This window comes from Galeopterus variegatus, unplaced genomic scaffold, assembly GCF_000696425.1.
Source record: "Galeopterus variegatus unplaced genomic scaffold, G_variegatus-3.0.2 Scaffold308, whole genome shotgun sequence".
Lineage (NCBI taxonomy): Eukaryota > Metazoa > Chordata > Mammalia > Dermoptera > Cynocephalidae > Galeopterus > Galeopterus variegatus.
Window position 1 is genome coordinate 171,727 of NW_007726419.1, and position 22,511 is coordinate 194,237.

The 22,511-nt window shown below is 33.4% G+C and overlaps 1 protein-coding gene across 1 annotated transcript in view; it reads left to right on the forward strand.

Annotated features, from left to right (window-relative positions):
- TINAG (tubulointerstitial nephritis antigen) overlaps positions 1 to 22,511 on the forward strand; it is a 121,525-nt gene that overhangs the window by 92,169 nt on the left and 6,845 nt on the right. Inside the window, exon 10 of the mRNA XM_008567293.1 lies at positions 19,829 to 19,874. Within this exon, the coding sequence (XP_008565515.1) occupies positions 19,829 to 19,874 (46 nt within the window). The remainder of the gene's footprint in view (positions 1 to 19,828; positions 19,875 to 22,511) is intronic.

Genomic DNA, 22,511 nt, shown 5'->3' on the forward strand with positions numbered 1-22,511 from the left:
GTGTTGTAGTCTGGGAAGTCGATGATCAAGGTGCCAGCATATATGGTGCCTGAAGAGGGCTGCTTTCTTGTTCATAGATGGCTATCTTCTCTCTGTGTCCTCACATTGTGAAATGGGCAGGGGAGCTCTCTGGGGTCTCTTTTATAAGGGCAATAATTCCATTCACGACAATTCACCTTTTTGACTTTATCACCTCCCAAAGGCCCTACCTTATAATATCATTAATTGGGGGTTAGAATTTCAACACATAAATTTCAGGGGAGACACAATCATTGAGTTTATAAGAGAAGCATTGACCCTTTATAATATTGACTAAAACCCAATTTACTGTTAGCTTTTATACTTTTGCTTTTAATGGTTTTGATCTGAACAATATTTTAACTCTGTTCTAGATTTATAAAGTTATATATTTAAAGTATTTATGTCAAAAATCTACCTGAAAGATGTTTGAGTGAAAGATTTGTGATGAAGATCTGTTTTTTTTCTTTCAAGCTCTGAGTTAAAAGCCCCACTGCCACATAATTAATAATCCACTCCTTCCTTAATCTTTTAATGCATTTTTATTGCTCATGAAATTCTTACATAAATTTATTAGGGTTTGATTATGGGGTGTCCTGTTTAAAATACTCACTATTTATTATTCAATTTCTACCACTTTGTTTTAACACCAGGTGGTGCAGGCATTGCTTTATTGCTCTCGTTGTTTTCAATACTTATGCAGTTATTTTTCCCAGTAAGATTAAAAAAAAAAAAAAAAGAAAACTCAGAACAACTTAAATTTTATAGTTTGTTTTATGTATAGAAATGATAATATAAATGTTTTTACATTTTAAAGACTACTATTAAGTGTCTTGCATTTACTTTTCCTTAGAGAAATGTTATTTTTCAAGGATTCTGTATTTATTATACTTTTTATTATTGTTTCTTTACTTTAAGATATTTACATCTTAAATGCGACTTTCAAAAATAAAGCTATTTAGCTGCTTAACTGTTATTTTATTTTACTTTTGCTTCCAGGTTGAAGTATTTCAATAGTAAATAATGTTAAAAATAAAGAGGCATTAAAATAGTAATTTGAACAGAATTTATCACTTTTCAAACTTTAATTATTTTTATCTAAGAGTTGTAAAGGACTATGAATTTTATCTTTTCAATAACGTAATGTAAAAGAAGAGGATATAATGATAAAGTGATTTGTCAGAGATTATATGCTGGTTAGTTGCAGAACTCAGCTCAAGTCACTTCAATATTAATCTCATCTGATAAACCATTGGGACACAATACAGGATTAAGACTATATGGGTAGGACTGGCCAGTAAGCCCAGTTGGTTAGAGTAGCAGTGTTATAACCACTGTCAAGGGTTCAAATACCCCCACCTGCCAGCAGCAAAAAAAAAAAAAAAAAAAAAAGGACTGTGTTGAAGTCAAACATGCCTATGTTGAAACCTATTTCTGCCATTTATTTAGTTGTCTTTAACCTTTTGTAAGCTGGGGATAAAAGGGTGTTTATGAGGAATAAATGAGATCATGCAGACACAGTACTCGTACCCCTTATGTATGGAAACATTCAGTAAATGTTATAAATAACAATATCAAATGTGGAGCAATTAGGCTATATTTTAAATTTAATTAGATATACACATTTTAATAACTTTTAAAATGCCCTATATTTTCCCCAAATCTATAAGATTTAATTTTTTTTCATGTTTATAATTTCAACTTCCATCCTCAAATTATAAACACTATTCAGATACCTTCCTTGTGAAAGAAAGCTGAACTTCAGATCTGAGAGACCTGAACTGATTATGTAGAAAATGAAACCATAAAGGATGTAATAAACAAGTGATATCCTCTAAATAATACTTGATAATTGACTCAATGTTTATTTTCTAATACTTGCAAAAACTTAAAATTTATAGTTATAAAAATGTGTAATTTTATTTCAAGATTTTTCAAACAAAGCCACCATTGTTATTAGTGACTGATTTCAGAATGAGTTTTGCCTAGGGATGGAATGCAGAATTACATTTTATAATTTGATAACTTTCAAACTTTGGATGAATTTAACTGAAAATTTTAGCTTCAGTGATACTATTTAAGTACTTTAAATACTGACGCTTTCCTAAAACACTTAAAAGTGAGTCAAGACACTACTTGATAAAGAGTTTAGAGAGAATTAAGTAACGTAAAATATTTTGTGTGTGCCAGAAGTGTAATTGGACGAGTTTCTTGACTTGCTAGCCAAACAGTCAATCAAACACCATTCCTTGATTTCTTTGGAGGAAACCTGAGAGAAGATAGATTTGAAATTTTTGTCTTTCTGTGCCTGGCTTATTTCACTTAACATCATTTTCTCCAAGATCATCCATGCTGCTGTGAATGGCAGGATTTCATTTTTTAAAAAAAATTTTATGGCTCAGTAGTATTACATTGTGTATATATACTGCGTTTTCCTTATCCAGTCGCCTGTAGATGGACATTTAGGTTAGTTCTATATCTTGACTACTGTAAATAGAGCTGCAGTAAACTTGGGAGTGCAGGTATCACTTCAATGTGATGATTTCTATTCCTTTGGGTACATATACAGTAGCAGGATTGTTGGGTCACATAGTGTTCTCTCTGTAGTTGTTTGAGAAAACTTTGTACTGTTTTCCATAATGGCTGTAATAATTTACAATCCCACTAACAAAATATGAAGGTTCTCCTCTCACCGTATCCTCACCAGCATTTGTTATTTGTTGTGTTTTTGATAATAGTCTAACTGAGGTGAGGTGATATGTCAATGTAGTTTTGATTTGCATTTCCTGATGATTACTGATGTGGAGCATTTTTTAATGTACTTTTTGGCCATGTGTATGTCTTCTTTTGAGAAATGTCTGCTTAGCTCCTTTGCCCATGTTTTAATCAGGTTAATTTTCTTTTTACTATTAAGTTGTTTGATTTCCTTATATATTCTGGATATTAATCCCTTGTCAGATGTATACTTTGCAAATATTTTCTTCCATTCTGTAGGTTATCTTTTCACTCTCACGATTATTTCCTTTGCTGTGCAGAAGCTTTTTGTTTAATATAATCCCATTTGTTTATTTTTTTTCTTTTGTTGCCTGTGCTTTTGTGGTTCTATTCATAAAGTCTTTGCGCAGTCCTACATCCTGAAATATTTCCCCTGTGTTTTCTTCTATGAGTTTTACAGTTTTAGCTCATACATTTAAGTCTTTAATACACTTTGAGTTGATTTTGGTATATGGTGAGAGGTAAGAGTTTAGTTTCATTCTTCTACACATGGTTATCCAGTTTTCCCAGCACCATTTATTGAAGAGGCTGTCCTTTCCCTAATGTATGTTCTTGGTGTCTTTGTCGAAGATCAGTGGCTGTAAGTATGTGGANCATGGTTATCCAGTTTTCCCAGCACCATTTATTGAAGAGGCTGTCCTTTCCCTAATGTATGCTCTTGGTGTCTTTGTCGAAGATCAGTGGCTGTAAGTATGTGGATTGACTTCTGCACTCTATATCCTGTTCCATTATTTGGATGTCTGTTTTTATGCCAGTACCATGGTGTTTTGGTTTGCAGTATAATTTGAAGTCAGGTAGTGCTTCCACTTTATCTATCTATCTATCTATCTATTTATTTATTTTTGCTCAGGGTTGCTTTGGCTAGTCAAGGTCTTCTGTTGTTCCATGTAAATGTTAGGATTGTTTTTTCTATTTCTGTGAAGAATATCCTTGGTATTTTAATTGGGATTGCACTGCATCTGTAAATTGCTTTGGTTAGTATGGACATTTTCACAATGTTAATGCTTCCAATCCAAGAGTCTGGAATGTCTTTCCATCTTTTTGTGTCCTCTTTAATTTCTTTCACCAGCGATTTGTAGTTCTCATTGTAGAGATCTTTCATCTTCTTGGTTAAATTTATTCCTAGGTATTTTATTTTTCTGGTAGCTGCTGTAAATGAGCTTTCCTTCTTGATTTCTTTTTCTGCTATTTTGTCGTTGATGTATAAAAGTGCTACTGATTTTTTGTATATTGATTTTGTATCCCACAACTTTACTGAGTTCATTTATCCACTTTAGAGTTTTGGGTTTTTTTTGATGGAGTCTTTAGGATATCTATATATAGAATCATGTCATCTGCAAACAGGGACAATTTGACTTCATCTTTTACAATTTGGATGCCCTTTATTTCTTTCTCTTGCCAAAGTGTTCTGGCTAGTACTTTCCAATACTGTGTTAATAGGAGAGGTGAGGATGGGCATCCTTGTGTTATTACTGTTCATTTAGGGTGATGTTGGAGGTGGGTTTGTCATATATAGCTTTTATTGTGTTAAGATACTTTCCTTCTATATCTAGTTTATTGAGTCTTTACCATGAAGGATGCTGAATTTTGTCAAGTGCTTTTTCTGTGACTGAGATGATCATATAGTTTTTGTCCTAGATTTTGTTGATGCAGTGTATCACATTTATTGATATGTGTATGTTGAACCATCCTTGCATCCCTCGGATAAATCCCACTTTATCATTGTGAATGATCTTTTTGATGTGCTGTTGAATTCCGTTTGCAAATATTTTGCTGAGAATTTTTGCATCTATGTTCATCAAGGGCCTGTAGTTTTTTTTTTGTTATGCAAATATTTTGCTGAGAATTTTTGCATCTATGTTCATCAAGGGCCTGTAGTTTTTTTTTTTTTGTTGTTTCTTTTTCTGCATAGAAGGAGAAATACCACATATCCTCACTCATGAGTGGGAGCTAAAAATAAATAAATAAACGAAAAAGAAGGAAAGAAAGAAAGAGAAAAACAACAATCACAGTAATACATTGAACTTTCAGAAGGAGAGAACAGAACTGTGGCTACTAGAGGCAAGAAAAGGGGATGCAAATAGGGATAGTAAGAAATGAATTAATGGACATAAAATAGCCAGTTATGAAAAATATGTTCTGATGATTTGTAGTCAAGTTAGGCAGCTATAATTAACATTAACTTATTTCATGTAGTCAAATGAATAGAAGAGAGAAGATTAAATGTCCTTAATACAAAGAAATGATTACATTCTGTTACTTGAATATGTTAATTATCCTGATTTGATCATCAAAAATGGTATACAGGTATTGATATTCAGCATTGTACCCCACAAATATGTATAATCAATTATATTTCAATAAAAAAGAAAAGAAAAAGAATATTTTAAAGTCTTGTACATTTTTTCATTGCATATTTGAAACCTACATATATATGTAAAATATATATGATATGTAAAATATGTTCAGATATATATTTAAAAATAATGTTTACTGTTTTTTGATCACAAAAGTAATAAAGTAGATATACAATGTACTTGAATTTAACATTCTTGGTTTTCATGATTTGCATAACCCCCAGATTCAAGAACTATTGAAATATGTAATGTTTCTAAGACTCAAATTTTGAATCATGAGCCGTAAGGCTGGTGTTTGTAAGCAGATCATTTAACATGGTTACTCCTCATTAACTTAGTTATTTAATCCTTCCATATACAGTACTCTTATGAAATTTTTTAAAAACTTGAATTTTGCTTATACAAAAAGGTGACATTATGTGATAGAGGAAATTAATGAAATTTAAAAAGAGAGGTAAGTTTGGGGTACTGAAATATACAGAAGTATGTTATTGTACACATTAAAATAATTTAAAAGGAAAACAAAATCTCATTTTATGCTTATTAAATTGTGCAGAACTTCTGGAACACAGAAACACACATGTAGTAATCTCTAAATGTATACTATATGAATAAATATGAACATAAATGTAAACAAAAATATAATCCAGGGTTTTTGAGCCAAAACAACAAAATGCTGTTATTAAAATGCTTTTTATTTTTACATTTTCTTTTTAAGAATATTTTTTAACAATACCAGGACTAGGAATATGATTTTGAGTTCATGTATAGAACACACTTAGGACAGTTTTAAGAAATTTAAGCACTATAGAAAGGAGTAAGAAATAGCTACTACTATTTTTAATATCATTATCATCATCACATCATTATTACAACTCACCAACCTTGATGAATTAATTTTCTGAGAAAATATAAATTTAAACAGAGTTGAAAACCAAATTAAGTAAATGAATATAGGGTAAGCTAGTGAGAAAATAATACTACTTCCAGTAGCTTTAGGATCAGATAGTTTATATGAGTTTTCTTGATGAAAAGTTATGTTATAAATAGTTCCAGAAATTTTTAAGTTACTGAAAATTATCAGGAATCTGAGGAGAAATGGCCAAACAGGGAAGAGGGAAACCAGGAGAATTTGGTGTCATATTGACCTGGGAGAGAGAAGTATCCAAGACAGGAATGGTTAGCAGTGTGAAATTGACTGCTGAGCGGTCAAATAAAACAGACACCTAGAAATGCCCTCTGGGCTTGGTGATACAGAAGTCTGCAGAAAAAGAAAGAATAAATGACAGTTGCTTCTTCTTGCTGAATCCTCAAGTTTGTATCTATTGTTATAGTTGCATGTGTAAATTACATTAGAGTATTTTTTCATCTCCATCTTATCTACATCTGTGATGTAGACAAATTTGATTTCTTTTATGTGAGTTTACTTGACACACATATATTTCCATACTGTTGAAAAGAGAAGAAAAACCTAATTAGTTAAGATTATATGAAGGTGAAGAGAATACTTTGGTTATTATGTTAGATACTTCCAAAAATATTTAATCCTTACAGCAAAGTGAAAAAATGCAATTATTTAGTTCATTTAAATACTCCTTAAATTGATTCTCAACTCAAACTTTCAACAAATTTTATTAAGCAGTGACCATGTACCAGGAACCCTGCTAGGTTCTGGAGACACAGAGATGAATAACATGGAGAGCCTCAATAAATAAAGTATATGCCACTGATTTGACAATAGCTATCAATCAATCACTCAGGGAAGCCACTGAGCAGTCCCCCAGGACCCTTGGGATCCTTTGAACTGAACTCACTGACTGAAGAATAGAGGTGGACAGGGCCCTAAGGAAGTTGAAACTGATAAATGGGTTTTATTTTTCTTCTATTTTCAGTGCTGATTGAATGGTGTTGCCTTGTTTGTCAGCACTGAATCAAATTGATGGGACAGTTTGTGCACCATTTATTTTCTCTTGTTTGACACTGGTCTTTCATTGATTTGTCATCTCAAGCACCTCCCAGGCCTGTTCTACTCTATAACTACTATTACCATGAACTGGCCTTTTACAAAACAAACCAAAAACAGCAATAACGAAAAAGAAAAGCTTTATTTTTATTTAGGCAAAGGCACGATAGGAGTATTGTTTCTAGAAGAATTCTTAGAAAGATATTTTGTCATGCATGAAAATGTGGCTTTTAAAATGTGTGTGTGAGTGTGTGTGTGTGTGTGTGTGTGTGTGTTCACATGTGTGACTTCTTTTTGGCTTCAGGTGAAGTGCAAGATAATCTTGATTGTGAAAGAGTGATGTACATACGGCATAAAGAATGAGGGTATGGAGTCAAGCTTAGATTCAAATGCTAGTTCTGTTCTCCCTGGGTGATGTCAGGAAGGTTATTTTAATCTCTCTATACCTCAGTTTTCTAATTTGTTCCATTGAGATAACAGTTTTCACCCTGTCGATTGTGAGGACAGTGTCTGCCACCTAGTAGTCTGCTCACTTTACCTTTCCTATGATTGTTTAAATTCATACTTTCTTCAACTTTTTCTTCATCACTCTAAAAATATAATTCATAGATGTTTCTAATTGTAGTATTAATAAGTACTTATCTGTGATGCAATATACGTTTACATTCATTTACAAATTATTAATTTATTTATTTATGTTTGATCCAGTTTACTTTGAGAATACCAGTAGTTGAACAAGGACAATAAAAAAAAGAGAAATGTGACTATAGGAGGAAATAGTTTCTTTGGTAAATATGATAAAATTTTTTCAGGATCTTATAATTCTATTTGTACCAAGAAAGCCATATATAGGTAGTGGGAATTGGGCCACTTAAACTTCCATTCTACTGAATTGTGTGAAATCACTGTAATTGGAAACAATAATTGTCTAGTTAGGAAACATGAAGGAAATATGAGGTACATATACAATTGGTTCAATTGAGGAAGGTGATTATAGCCATTTCCTTAGATTTACAGACAACTGGGGGAAATGACTATACAAAGTTTGTGGTAATGCTTTAGCAGTTCTGTGCAGTAGCTTTCCACTAGTTTTAATATTTGTAGATACTTCAGATTTTGGGGGGCCTACTAGATGAAATTTTATTAGCCTCTGGTGTAGTGCTGTCTTCCAAAGTTAGCTTACAAATTCTTTTTGGTGATTTTATTTTATAATCTAATACCTCCATGGTAGGTGTTGCCCTCAAAATTCTGAATATGATGTAATTCACTTGGAGATTTAGGAAAGTGTTTCCGAATTTCCAGAGAGTTGGGGGTGGGGCAAGAAGACATCAGGAGTAAGAAGTAAGGTCACTGTTTCAATTTTTTGGAATAGTTTGGAAAGAACTGGTATTATTTCCTCTTTAAAGGTTTGGTAGAATTTGGCATGAAGCCATCTGGTTCTGGGCTTTTCTTTTTTGGAATATTTCTCATTGCTGCTTCAAGCTCATTGCTTATTATTGGTATGCCCAGTTTTCCTATGTCTTCTTGGTTCAATCTCAGCAGGTTGTGTGTGTCTAGAAGTTTATCCATTTCTACCAGATTCTCAAATTTGTTGGCATATAGTTGTTCATTGTAATCTCTAATGATTCTTTGTATTTCTGTGGTATCAGTTGTGATATCCCTTTTTTTGTTTCTGATTTTTGTTATTTGGGTCTTCTCTCTTCTTTTTTTAGTAAGTCTGGCTAGTGGTTTGTCTATTTTGTTTATCTTCTCAAAAAATCAACTTTTTGTTTCGTTGATCTTTTGTATCATATTTTTAATCTCTATTTCATTTAGTTCTGCTCTGATTTTAATTATTTCTTTCTTCTTACTAACTTTTGGCTTGGAATGTTCTTGTTTTTCTAGTTACCCAAGGTGTAAAGTTAGGTTATTTATTTGAAATAATAAATAACCTGTTACTGCTTTTGTGGTATCCCATAGGGTTTGGTATGAGATATTGTTATTATCATTAGTTTAAAGAAATTTTTGAATTTCCTGTTTGATTTCTTCTTTAACCCATGTGTTATTCAGAAGCATGTTGTTTAATTTCCAAGTATTTGTGTGATGTCCAAATTTCCCCTAGTTATTATTTTCTAGTTGTAATCCATTGTGATCTGAGAAGATGCATGAAATGATTTCATTTTTTTAAAATTTGCTGATACTTGATTTGTGACCTAATATGTGATTCCCATCAAAATACCAATGACAAGGGCCAGCCCGTGGCTCACTTGGGAGAGTGTGGTGCTGCTAACACCAAGGCCATGGGTTCGGATTCCTATATAGGGATGGCCAGTTCGCTCACTTGGGAGAGCTTGGTGCTGACAACACAAAGTCAAGGGTTAAGATCCCCTTACCGGTCATCTTTTTTTAAATAGAAATACCAATGACATTCTTCACAGAAATAGAAAGGCAATCCTAACATTCATATGGAACAACAAAAGACCCCAAATAATCAAATCAATCCTGAGCAAAAAAAGTTAAGCTGGAGGCATTACACTTCCTGACTTCACACTATATTACAAATCCATACTAAAAAAAATAAATAGTACTGGCATAAAACCAGACAAGTGAACAATGGAACAGAATTGAAAACTCAAAAATCAACCCACGTATTTACAGCCAACTGATCTTTGATTGAGGCATCAAGAACATACATTGGGGAAAAGACCACCTCTTCAATAAATGGTCCTGGGAAAACTGGATATCCATTTGTAGAAGAATACAACTTGATCTGTACATTTCACCATATACCAAAATCAACTCAAAATGAATTAGAGACCTAAATATAAGGCCTGAAACTTTAAAACTTCTAGAAGAAAACATAGGGAAAATGCTCTAGTTTTTAGGACTGGTCAATGACTTTATGAATAACACCTCAAAAGCAAAGGAAACAAAAGAAAAAAAAATAAGCAAATGGAATTTTATTAAACTAAAAAGCTTCTGAACAGCAAAGGAAACAGTCAGTAGAGTGAAATGATATCTTACAGAATGGAAGAAGATATTTGCAAAATATGCATCTGACAAGGGATTAATAACTAGGATATACAAAGAGCTCAGACAACTTTACAGTGAAAAAACAAATAATCCAATTAAAAAATGGGTAAAGGAGCTGAATAGACATTTCTCAAAGGAAGACATACAAATGGCCAAGAGGTATATGAAAAATCCTGAACATCACTAATCATCAGGGAAATACAAATCAAAACCACTTTGAGATATCATCTCACCCCAATCAGACTGGCTATTATAAAAAAGACAGAGAATAACAAATGCTGGTGAGGATGTGGAGAGAAAGGAATCCTCCTGCACTGTTGGTGGGACTGAAAATTAGTACAACCATTATGGAGAACAGTACGGAGGTTCCTTAAACAACTACAGATAGAACTTCCATATGATACAGCAATCCCACTCCTGGGGATATATCCAGAGGATTAGAAAACATCAGGTTGAAGCGATACCTACACTCCCATGTTTATTGCAGCTCTATTTACAGCAGCTAGGCGATGGAACCAACCTAAGTGTCCATCGATGGATGACTGGATAAGGAAAATTTGGTATATATACACAATGGAATACTATTCAGCCATAAAAAAGAATGAAATCCTACCATTTGCAACAACATGGATGAGCCTGGAGAAAATAATTCTAAGTGAAACAACCCAGGTACAGAAAGAGAAATACCACATAAGTGGAAGCTGAATCAATAAATAAACAAATGAATAATAAAGAGAGACAGAGAGAAAGAAAGAAACAACAATCACAGTAATACATCGAACTTTTAGAAAAGTACAGAAAGAGAAATACTCATAAGTGGGCACTCTAAAATGTTGGTTGGATGATTAATTAACTTTAGGTACACATGATCATGTGTGATATTTTCATGCAAAAAAAAAAGATCTTTCAGAAATCTCCATCTGTTTCTCCAACCTATGATAAAATTTATAGCTTCTTGGCAGAACACATCGGTAAAGTTACCTAATCTTAGATTTAGTGAAGGCTGGCTTGATTTGCATTTTGCTTAAGTAGAGAATGAAGGGGGTGGTGTGGGGAAATACCCTCATTTCATTTTGCTTTCCCATGAAGTCTGTTTTAATTCATCTTTGAATAAACCCGGAGTTTTTGTTAAAAGATTTCCTTTGCTGTGGCAATTTAAAATGACTTTTCTGCACAGAAACTTCTAGGATATTACTGACTACTTTAATAAAACCAAAGAGAAGGTCAGCCCAAGTCTATGCTACAATAAGAAGAGAAGAGTTTCAGAAGAAACAAATTTTGCAGATGATGAATGAGTACTACCTGTGATATTAAGTGACAACTTTGATTTACTTTGATCTTCAAAATAAATGCATTAAATATTACTCTTCTCCTTCCCCTTCATTGTAATAATAATGTTCATTATATTTCTGGATACAAATGGATGCCATAAATGAAAGCTTGATTAGAGCATTCCTTTATTTATTTACTTTTTAAATTAAAACATTTGTACATATTTATGGGATACAGAGTTATATTTCAATACATATATACAATGTGTGATGGTCAATTCAGGGTGGTTAGCATATTTAAAATCTCTAAAAGTTATCCTTTCTTTGTGATGAAAACGTGATCTCTTCTCTTCTAGCCATTTGAGAACATACAATAAATTATTGTTAATTATAGCTGCCTAGCACTACTGTATACCATTAGAACTTATTTTTCTTATCTAACTGTAATTTTGTGTCCATTAACCAACCTCTCATTATCCCCTGTACCCTCTCTCCTTCTCAGCCTCTGGTAACCACAGTTCTACTCTCTACTTCTAAAAGTTCAACTTATTACTATCATTACTCTTAGTTCTCACATTTGAGTGAAAACATGCAATATTTATCTTTCTGTGACTGACTTATTTCACTTAATGTCTTCCAGGCTCATCTGTTTTGCCACAAATGACAGGATTTCATTTTTTTCTTCATGGCTGAATAGTATTCTATTGTGTATATATACCACATTTTCTTTTTCCATTCATCTGTTGATGGACACCTAGGTTGATTCTACATCTTGGCTGTTGTGAATAGTGCTGCAATAAACATAGCGGTGCAGATATATCTCCAGTATGCTAATTCTCTTTCCCTTGCATTAGTACCTAGCAATGGGATTGCTGGATCATATGGTAGCTTATTTTTAGTTTTTTGAAGAACCTCCAAATAATTTTCCATAATGGCTGTGCACCAGCAGTGTGCAAGGCTTCCCTTTTCTCCACATCCTTACCAATACTTATTATCTTTTGTCTTTCTGATAATAGCCATTCTAACAGGCGTGAAATGCTATCTCATTGTGCCTTTAATTTTCATTTCTTTGAGAATTATGGATGTTGAACATTTTTTCATATACCTGTTGGCCATTTGTATGTCTTCTTTTGAGAAATGTCTAGTCAGGTAATTTGCCCATTTTTAATCAGGACATTCCTTTAATGACTTGTTTTCCATGTCTCCAACATCAAAAGACTGAAGCTTTCCCTTACAGTATATTTTCATCAGATATTACCCTAGGTGATTGCCATTTATAATGATAGATTTTTTTTTTCTTTCCCCAGTACATTTCACATGGTTGTGGATATATTAACACATGTTCTGTCGATATAGTAAATACAGAAGGGACATTCTCTTAGTTATACAACAAATCATTCTGACCAGAGCACAAGATTTTTTTTTTCTTTCCCCAGTACATTTCACATGGTTGTGGATATATTAACACATGTTCTGTCAATATAGTAAATACAGAAGGGACATTCTCTTAGTTATACAACAAATCATTCTGACCAGAGCACAAGCTGGGCACAACCTTTCATCAATTTCCTCCATACTCTTTTTTATAGATCAAATTAGAAGTGATATTACACTCACAATCTTTTTTGCTTCTTGTTATATTAGGGTATGGCAGAAAAAGAGATAAGATATGGCAGGCACTCTAAAATGTTGGTTGGATGATTAATTAACTTTAGGTACACATGATCATGTGTGATATTTTCATGCAAGAAAAAAAGATCTTTCAGAAATCTCCATCTGTTTCTCCAACCTATGATAAAATTTATAGCTTCTTGGCAGAACACATCGGTAAAGTTACCTAATCTTAGATTTAGTGAAGGCTGGCTTGATTTGCATTTTGCTTAAGTAGAGAATGAAGGGGGTGGTGTGGGGAAATACCCTCATTTCATTTTGCTTTCCCATGAAGTCTGTTTTAATTCATCTTTGATCTAGCATTAATTAGCACTTTCTGATAGCTCCCTATTATACTCAACACAGTCACACTCACTAGGCATGAGCATTTTTTTTTTTAAGTGAAGATCCTAAGCATCTCTGGTAGAACATTCATAAAGAAATAAAAGCTTGCATGTCTTTGCCTCATTCTTACTGCGGTTATCTTTCAAATCTTTGTGTAAAGGTAGGTAATACTCTAACTGCAGTCTTACCTCTGAAAGCAAAATCCTTGTCCAAAGTAGACATATCATTGTTATCAACTTGAATCCTGTCTGGTGGTTTCTTTATACTTATATCTATCTAACTTTCATTTCCTTAATAAGAAGGGTTGAAGTTCATATCAGGCTCTTTGATACATTTGTTCCCTTTTTTACTCCAAAATTTCCTGTTCAAGTAGGCTGTACTGCATCAAATTTATTTGTGTATCCACTATTTAAAAACTTTGTTTTTTATCTGTCTGGATCTATATTCACTAATGCACAATTGGTCTACCCAGAAAACATGAACTTAAATTTCTGTTGTCAATCTATTGGGCACATGGTGGGACCCCAGAAATATCAAATCTTCAGGAGCATTGCAACAATTTTGACTGGTTGATTCTGCTACCATGTAGTATACCTGCCATCAAAATAAAATAAAACTTTTTTTCTTTTATTATTCTTGTAACTTCAGATTCTTACTTAGATGGATGTGAGACCTACTTTAAGGAACCTGATTTCTAAGCTAACATGATCATGACATGTGAGTTAGGAAATAATTATTCCTATTACAGAAGAATTCCTCACTTTGCAGATATGCTCCTTAAGAATTTCTTTTAGCAATGAACTTTCCTTGGTTCTTAGGTGTATTACCTGTCTGAAATGTTGAAAATCCATGAATTTAAAGTGCAGAACCACAATCAGCAGTGAGAACCCAAAAGAAGATGAGGCAATTCTGTAATTAAAGTCTTAGGCAATAATAAATCAACCCAATCAACAGGAATGCATTTCTGTCTAATGTAAAGTGTACCTCAAGTTATGCATATTTGATGTACCTAGTCATTCAACCTTGAAATCTTGGAGTTAATCTTGATTCCTTCCTCTCCCATTCTGTCCATGTAAATTGGCCAAAAAATTCCATGATTTTTAGCTCCTAAATAGCTCTCAAATTTGTGCCCTACAATTCATCCCCACTACCAGAGTACTTCAATTCACTGGCTCAACAAATGCCTGGATTTAGGGTTATCTATGTGAGAGTCACTATTCTAGATACTGAAAATACAGCTATTAAAAGAATTAACAATATTTGCTTTATGGGTCATACAATCTTATTCAGAGTTTCCTACTTGAACTGCAACATTCATCATTTGCTTCCAGCTTCCTCTCCCTGGAATTTACCGATCACACTAACACCAGAGTTGTCCTTCTGAAACATCATCTGGATCATGCTACATCCCGTGTTTGCCCTCGGCAGACAGTTAATTTCTTCATCTGCAACCTGTGGGAATTTTCAAAACATGCTTTTTTAAAAGTGGCACGTATAGTATTCTAATTATTTGTATTCTTGTTTGTTTTCTATTCTCCAACATCACTCCTGTTAGGTTTTCAGCTTCTTGAAGGCAAAAGATGTTTCTTCTTTGAACTAAACAGTAGTTTGTTGAATAAAGGCAGAAATTAGTGGATGAAGTACACAAGAGAATCTTCCCTTGAAAGGAATATTTATGGAAATATGAATGTTACTGTAATAAAGTTAAATCTTCAACTTTCTCTCATTTACCATGTTTAATGTGACCACCACTGCATGCACGGACCTCAATGGCAAAATCTACCAAAACCAAGGGAGAGAAAAAAATGATCATTTAAAATCTTATTTAAGTTAGGTATTCAGTTTCAAAAATTTTACTATTTAGATATAGCTTAAACTAAGGTTTTCAGAAGGTTAGTATTGTTTAGCGCAGGTATCAAAAAAGAACAATATCCCTCTTAAAGGGAACATGTATAAAGATATTCATAACCTGAGAAATAGAAAATCTTATATCATTCTTTTATGGGTAAACACAGACTAATGTAGAAAGGCCTGAGTGCTCAGGCACCCTCAGGGAATGTGGTACATGGGTTAGGAGCTTTCCAGATATTTTTAGAATCAGTATTTCCCCAGGTGTCACTAAAAAGAAGTATTCATAGGTTGCAGCAAGTAACCAAAACAATTTAATTTAATGAAGTAGGAAAAAAATCCAAAAGAACAGTATAAAGTTCAAATTAAGTGGATTCCCTTGAGGCAAGAAAAGCCAGTATCAAGGTCTCAAACTTGTCAATCCACTGTACAACTTGTTTTGAATTAGCAGGGTTATGGAAACGATCTCAGAAGAGTAAAGTTTTGATCTGTTTCAACAAATGCTTATACATAATTCTTAAAATGAAGAGGTATGTGTGAAGGAAAATAGAGTGTAAATAATTGTTTAAATTATGAGTGTAACGTAGATCCTCATTGTCCTCAATGATAGCCATTGACTTACAAGAGGACGTTTGTGAAAATATACACATATTTCTAGAATTTTCAGCCTATTGGCATAATGGAAAGCAAAAGTACAGTACCACAATTCAGGAACATATATATATTAGGAAAAAATATCCACCAACCATCAGGAAGAGAGGAACTCTCTGCTGTAAGTGAATAATATAAGTAGTCTTGTTGCTTAGCACTAGTTAATGTTTATTTTTGTTTAGATAAAGGTTTTAATCATGTGAATTTGCTATAGTACCAATGGAAAATCACTGGAGAAAAGTAATTTTTCCCAGCCTGTCAGAGGATAAGATATTTAGAAAACAGCCACAGTTCTATTTCTTTACAACACCCCATTGCGACGCTATGGGATATATGATTACCATCTTAGGAACTGTCTAGAGAACATAGAAGAGAGAAAAGATAGCTGAAGGTCGCAGTGCAAATGTTCAATCCTGTGATGGATGGACCTTCCTTGTTTTTTGACACAGAGGCTGTAACATAGGTAATCTGCACAATAGCTTCTGTGGTGATATTTTTCTGTGCGTGATATTTTCTTTCCATTTGAATTTTGCATAAAGGTCAACATCCTTTGTTTAAAATTTTCTTTCACAAGCATCCTAGTCCCTGAAACTATTAGATTCAGCTGCCTTATTTTTCTTTTCCTCTATCACCTCCATTTGATGACTTGATTTATTTGATTTGCTGTCCATTTTGAGAAGGCTTATAGTAATTTGGATGCTGGTGTTCTCTCTGGGTTTAAAATGACTGGTATTTTAAATAAGCATCTTAAAGTTATAATAAACACTCTTCTTGAAAAAAAATTTACAGCACTTCCAAAGAGTTGATAGATTTGCAAAATAAGAGTTATTGCTATCTTTTATAAAATTGACAATATTGTTTTACTAATCATAAAATATATAGAAACATAGTGAAAAATATTGGTAATTGAACAGAAGTAAAAGTGATAGTTTGTATTTCTTAAAAGTCTCTAAACTAAGGCAGTTTATTCACTTTTAGCTTACTCAGTGATACTAGAATAAGAAAAAGTATACAACTACAAATTCAAGTGCCTCTTCCGGTTTGTGAGGAAATGTTCTGTTTTCTTAGAATTAGTCTCTGACCTGTTGGTAATGAAATTATGTCTAGTCATTATTTTGCTAAATCTTAACCCCTTATACAATAGATCTTCATCCCCCCAAACACTATTTGAGTATTTCCAAGAGTCCCTAGGAGTATCTCAAATGGGATTATTAATAAATGTAGTATTTATTTCATCATTTATTTTTCCTGTATGCCTTGTCTATTCTTTCTATTAAATATTACGTTGTTCTCCCATGTACCATCTTTAATGCACTAGAGCTCAAGAAGTTCAAAAGATCTTACAAAGTGGGAAAGAAATCTTTATCACTTTTGGTGTTACTCTCTATTTGAGTGTTGTTAAAGTGTTCAATAAACTATACAGAATTTTTAGTGAAATATCTGTTTTAGGTTTTAATAACAAGTCTGACTTGCTCCTTCCCCAGCTCCAAACTCAACTGAGTCCTGTGTAGAAGCTGAGTTTGGACATATCTGAGTGACAGAAGACAAACTTTACCAGCAATTGCTACTCTTCCCTTTTGATCAGGGCTTTATTACTGAGTCAAACCTGTCATGCACATATACCTCTTTCTTTATTGGGTGTTCTTTCTCAGGAGTCTCCTTAGTGGCTTACACAGGACTGTCTCTAACTTCTCACCATACCTGATAGGAGCTCAGATTTGAAGTCCCTCTCCTGCATGTATAATCTCAAAGTTGAATGATTCTTTAGAATCTTCTTATTTAGTCTTGGATTTCATATTTTACATAAATAGCTAACATAACTGGTAGACAGACTACTTGCAAGGAAGTTTGATTTAGTGATTACTTGTAACTTTCTAAAATTGTTATGATAGCTATCATAAATGAATAAAAAATGAATGACTGGAGATTTCAGATGTGATTTGAAATCACATAACAGTTCATAAAAAAGAACCGAAAAGCCTTTGAATATTTTGGGGCACTTTTGATTGGTATGTTTTTTCAATGGTGATGGCTTTTTATGAAAAGTTACAAGCAAGTAAATGCAACTATAAAACAACAAAATGGTTTTGGAAATTAAACAAGTTTCAACTCACACACGAAACTGCTCAAAATATTTGGAACAGTGTACTCTGGTGCAGCAGAGAACAAAATGAGATGGCAGTCAGAGCAATTACCCCTCCAGACTCTATCAGTAAAATGTAGAAAGTGAATTCGTTCTTTAGAGTTTTCCTACCCCTAAAATTACTTGTTTTTTTCCATTTTGGATCCTACTGGATTCAAAAGCATTATATATTTTCTCGAAATTCACAAGAACCCTACCATAAACAGGTCATCTTAAGGCAAAACCTCCATGCTATGGTGTCATTATTCTATTCTGTACCCTGCTAAAACAGCCTTATGCAAACTGACATGTTGGAAAATATTTCAATAACAAATTTGTATCTCTTCTAGGAATGTTTGTACTGTAATGGTAAACCATGATTTAACTTAAAGGATCTCTGATGTTGGGATTTTGGATATTAGTGATAGGTGAATGGGGTGATATGTGGGTAAAATTAATACCATTCTCACAACCCATCAAATTACATGAAAATGGTACTCGATGCACTTTCTCCCCTGAAAACTGATGTTCAGGACACACTGTAGTGGGAGGCTGTAAGAGGAAAGTGCACACTGAAATTAAGGCTGTGGAGGCAGAAATAATTTTGTAATTACCGGGAGCCAAATGTGAGGATCACCCTGGAAACACCATCCAACACCAAGTCAGAGAAGTGCTCTGTGTCTATTACAAATAACAGAGGATTTGTAGAAAGAAAAAGACTGAAGAAAGCAGAACCAAAGAACAAAAAGTTACATTTCAAAGTTACTTTACTTGTCAGGTGGGGAAAGGGAGACAGAACAACAGGAAAATAGCTGATTAGTTAACATCGGGTTACTTCAGGTTATCTTTTTTGTGTAAGGATTAAAGCAGAGAGAACTTCATTATCATACCTACTGAAAATTTAAACTGGCCTGTTAGGGAAATTGGCTCTTATTTCTCTCTCCTGATTTCTCAGAAGGTAAGACCACGCCTATGTGATTTGCAGCTTAGCAGAGATAACTTTACTTTGATATTTAGTGCAGGAACTTGTCCAATACAATGGCCTCCTACAATTTTTACTTAACAAAAGCAATATAATATATTAAGAAGAACATGAGATTTGGAGTCCTGTGTCAACATTTTCCACCATATGATCTTGGATAGTCTCCATTATTTCAGTAAATAGAACATGTTAATAATACCTATGTCACTGAGTTTAGTTAGGAAAAAATATGTATTGCAGATTCAGATTTTCATGGACTATTAATGTGCCACATTGAAAATGGACCAATACTAGCAATATAGAATTCGTTTTCCATATGTACATGTGTATACAGAAATTTTACATGTTAGGTATATAACCACTTTACAAAATATGGTATATGAATATTTTTACCTAAACTCCCTCATCTACAACAATTATCTGCATTTCCGTTATGGTTTTTATCAGTAGTCTTGGAGATTTTTAGTATCTACCATTTAGGGGAGAGTTTTAGAGGGCTACATGTCGAGGGGACTTATCTTAAGTATGGTAAAACCTCTGCACTCCAGTTTCCTTAGGGCTTCTTTCCTTCGGTGGATGAGTTTGATTTCAAGCCATTTGGATATAGATGAGTCCCTTCTGTGCACATAAATAATGCTATGGTGAAGAAGAAAACGACATTAGCACACTTGCTGGAGGGCAATGATGACATATCCACTATAAAACAGGGTGGGGCAAAAGGAAAATACTAAAGATACAGGAATGACAATGATTTGCATTATCTTAGGATACAAATCAAACATTTTTAACCACACTGATACTTATTATTATTATTATTATTATTATTATTTGTAGGTGGGGCAAACTGAGAGGAGCACAAGGGAAGAAAGAAAAATTTTGGGTATGTAACTCTTTCCATTTGAATTCCTTCTGTGAAGCGAATACTTCAGAATCTTCTGTGTCCCTGCTTCCTGCTTTGTATTGTTCAGCAACATCCCAAGTCACTGTCGTATCATTTATAACATTGGTGTTTTCTCCAGCAAAATACTAATCATGATCATTTATATCATTGTAATAGTTTTCCTCAACTCCTATTATTTCAAATTATAAAAGAAGAATTAGTATTTTTTTCCAAATTAAAAATCAACAGGACAACTTTTTGCTCCATGATCCATATTAAACTTAAAGTAATGCTTAGATTTCCTTTGTACATGAGGTTCTTCAGAAAGTTCATGGAAAGATTTGTATTTTCTTTTAATTCTATTTTTCCACAATCTTTTTGAAGTACACTTCTATGCATATATGTCAACCAATTTGATACCTTTGTTATGTTAGTCTAGTCACAAAAATACCAAAAAGTTACAGGTCAGAAATAACTTGAAGAACATTAGAACATATTACCTCAAATATTCAGTTGATTACAATGAACTTGGTCAATTGTCTCAAGTCCTTATTTTATACACACACACACAAACATACACACACATAGGGATTTTTTTTGCAGAAATAGAATAAAATCTAGGTGGTGATACTTAACATGGAATTTAAATTTGAATGTATGCAGTAGACGGCATATTATAGCTTACAAAAAAGTAGCTTATTAAAATTTGGTATTATGTTTTTAAGTAGTAGGATTCTCTTTTGTATTTAAACTGGATAGAATAAAATCTAGGTGGTGATACTTAACATGGAATTTAAATTTGAATGTATGCAGTAGATGGCATATTATAGCTTACAAAAAAGTAGCTTATTAAAATTTGGTATTATGTTTTTAAGTAGTAGGATTCTCTTTTGTATTTAAACTGGGCTTTTTAAAAAAACCATTTCCTCATTAAACTTGAAGTAGCCAGAAATCTACAATAATATCCAATAGTTAGAATAAATAAATTGTGAAAGAGGTTGTGTTATTTGAATACCTACAGTTCAGTTTCTGTGTGGGATTTTTATTAAATGAATTTGAATGATTATCTCATAATATAATATTTAGAGACAAAAATGAGTTATTTGATTAATGTATTTAACTCATGACAGTTCTTAGCACATAGCACTCTATAGCTGTTTGTCAAGTGAATATAAAGAAATGTGCAAAGGAAACACTTTCTGATTCTCTCATCCTCAACCTGATCATTTCCACCCTAGAGCCCCGTAGGTGGTATACACTTATGTACACACACACACCACACATGTGCACACTCATACATACACACACTCATTCTCATATATTCAACACAAATATGCACACTATCCTTTTTAAGTATTTTGTTGTAGTTACTATCAATTCTGAGCTTACTACTTATCAAACATTTTCAATGAAAACTTTATTTTATATGGGTAGGAGCAGGATTTTTTTCTGTTGCGATTCTTTTGAATAAACTGTCGAATGTAAGTGGTAGAAATAAGAGAATCATACTGAAATTTATAAAATTTTATTAAATTGCATAGTTTGGTTGGCTTTTTACTCCACTAAACTCTTTACTCATCTTGGGCCAGGATTATGTTTGCCTTATTTACCAATGTATTCCAACGGCAAAGTATAGTTGTTATCAGGCACAGGTCCAGCTGCCTGCTCCCTTTCAAAAACAAACCACTCAAAAGTCAGTGTTGGTGAAAATGGAAGTCAGTTTTAATTATGGAATAATGGAGACTTGAGGAGAGATGTTAGGCTAACCCATGCCTCTGATAAACCTGAAGGAAAATGGCCAGACAAAAACCATCTCAAAGATTTAAATTTATTGAGGGGTTTTTAAAGAGGGGGCTGAGGGAATGGAATGTGGTAAATGAAAAGCAGGAGGGAGGGCGACCTGACTGTGGGAGCTCAGTGCAAGGAGCCAGGTGCAAGGTCTTACCAAGGCTCCATCTGTTTTCTGCTCCCATCCTCGCTGTTACCTGCTGGAGCAGTAGAATCAGCATAGCTTTACTGATGTCTTTCTTGGTTTCCCAGGTTTTGAATAGTATGTGCATTTCTGCAGCTCCAGGCTGACTGGAAAACAACTTTACATTCATGTGAATAATGTCACATTGCCCCATAACCAAGGTTCATGATGTCAAATAACCATGGGACAAGAGGGAACTCAGCAAAATGCATGGCATGAAAAAAAAACTGTGTCCTTTTAAAATCTTTTAGAGACCATGAAGCTTTAGCTCCCAACATGGCTTCAGTCCTGCTCACTCCAACACAGTGACTGGTACATAGTGGGAATATAGACAATATTCGTTGAGTGATTGAATAACTTTAATGTATGCATTCAGGAAAAACTGGTTAAGTTGCCAAAATAGTTTTATTTTGTATAAACTTCATAGTGGTTTAATTAAAATATGAAATCTTTAAGTACTGTTGTACTGATTTGTAAAGAATTGTGAAGGGTTTGAGGTGTTATCCCACTATAAATATACATATATACATACACTTGGGTCAGCAGTAAACAGATCTTAATTGATGCTCATGACCAGATCAACAGGCAGAGTAGCATCTCAGCATCACAGCATGGGTTCCCCACACCTTAGTCTTGCAGGTGAAGTGATGTGATAAGAGCCAATG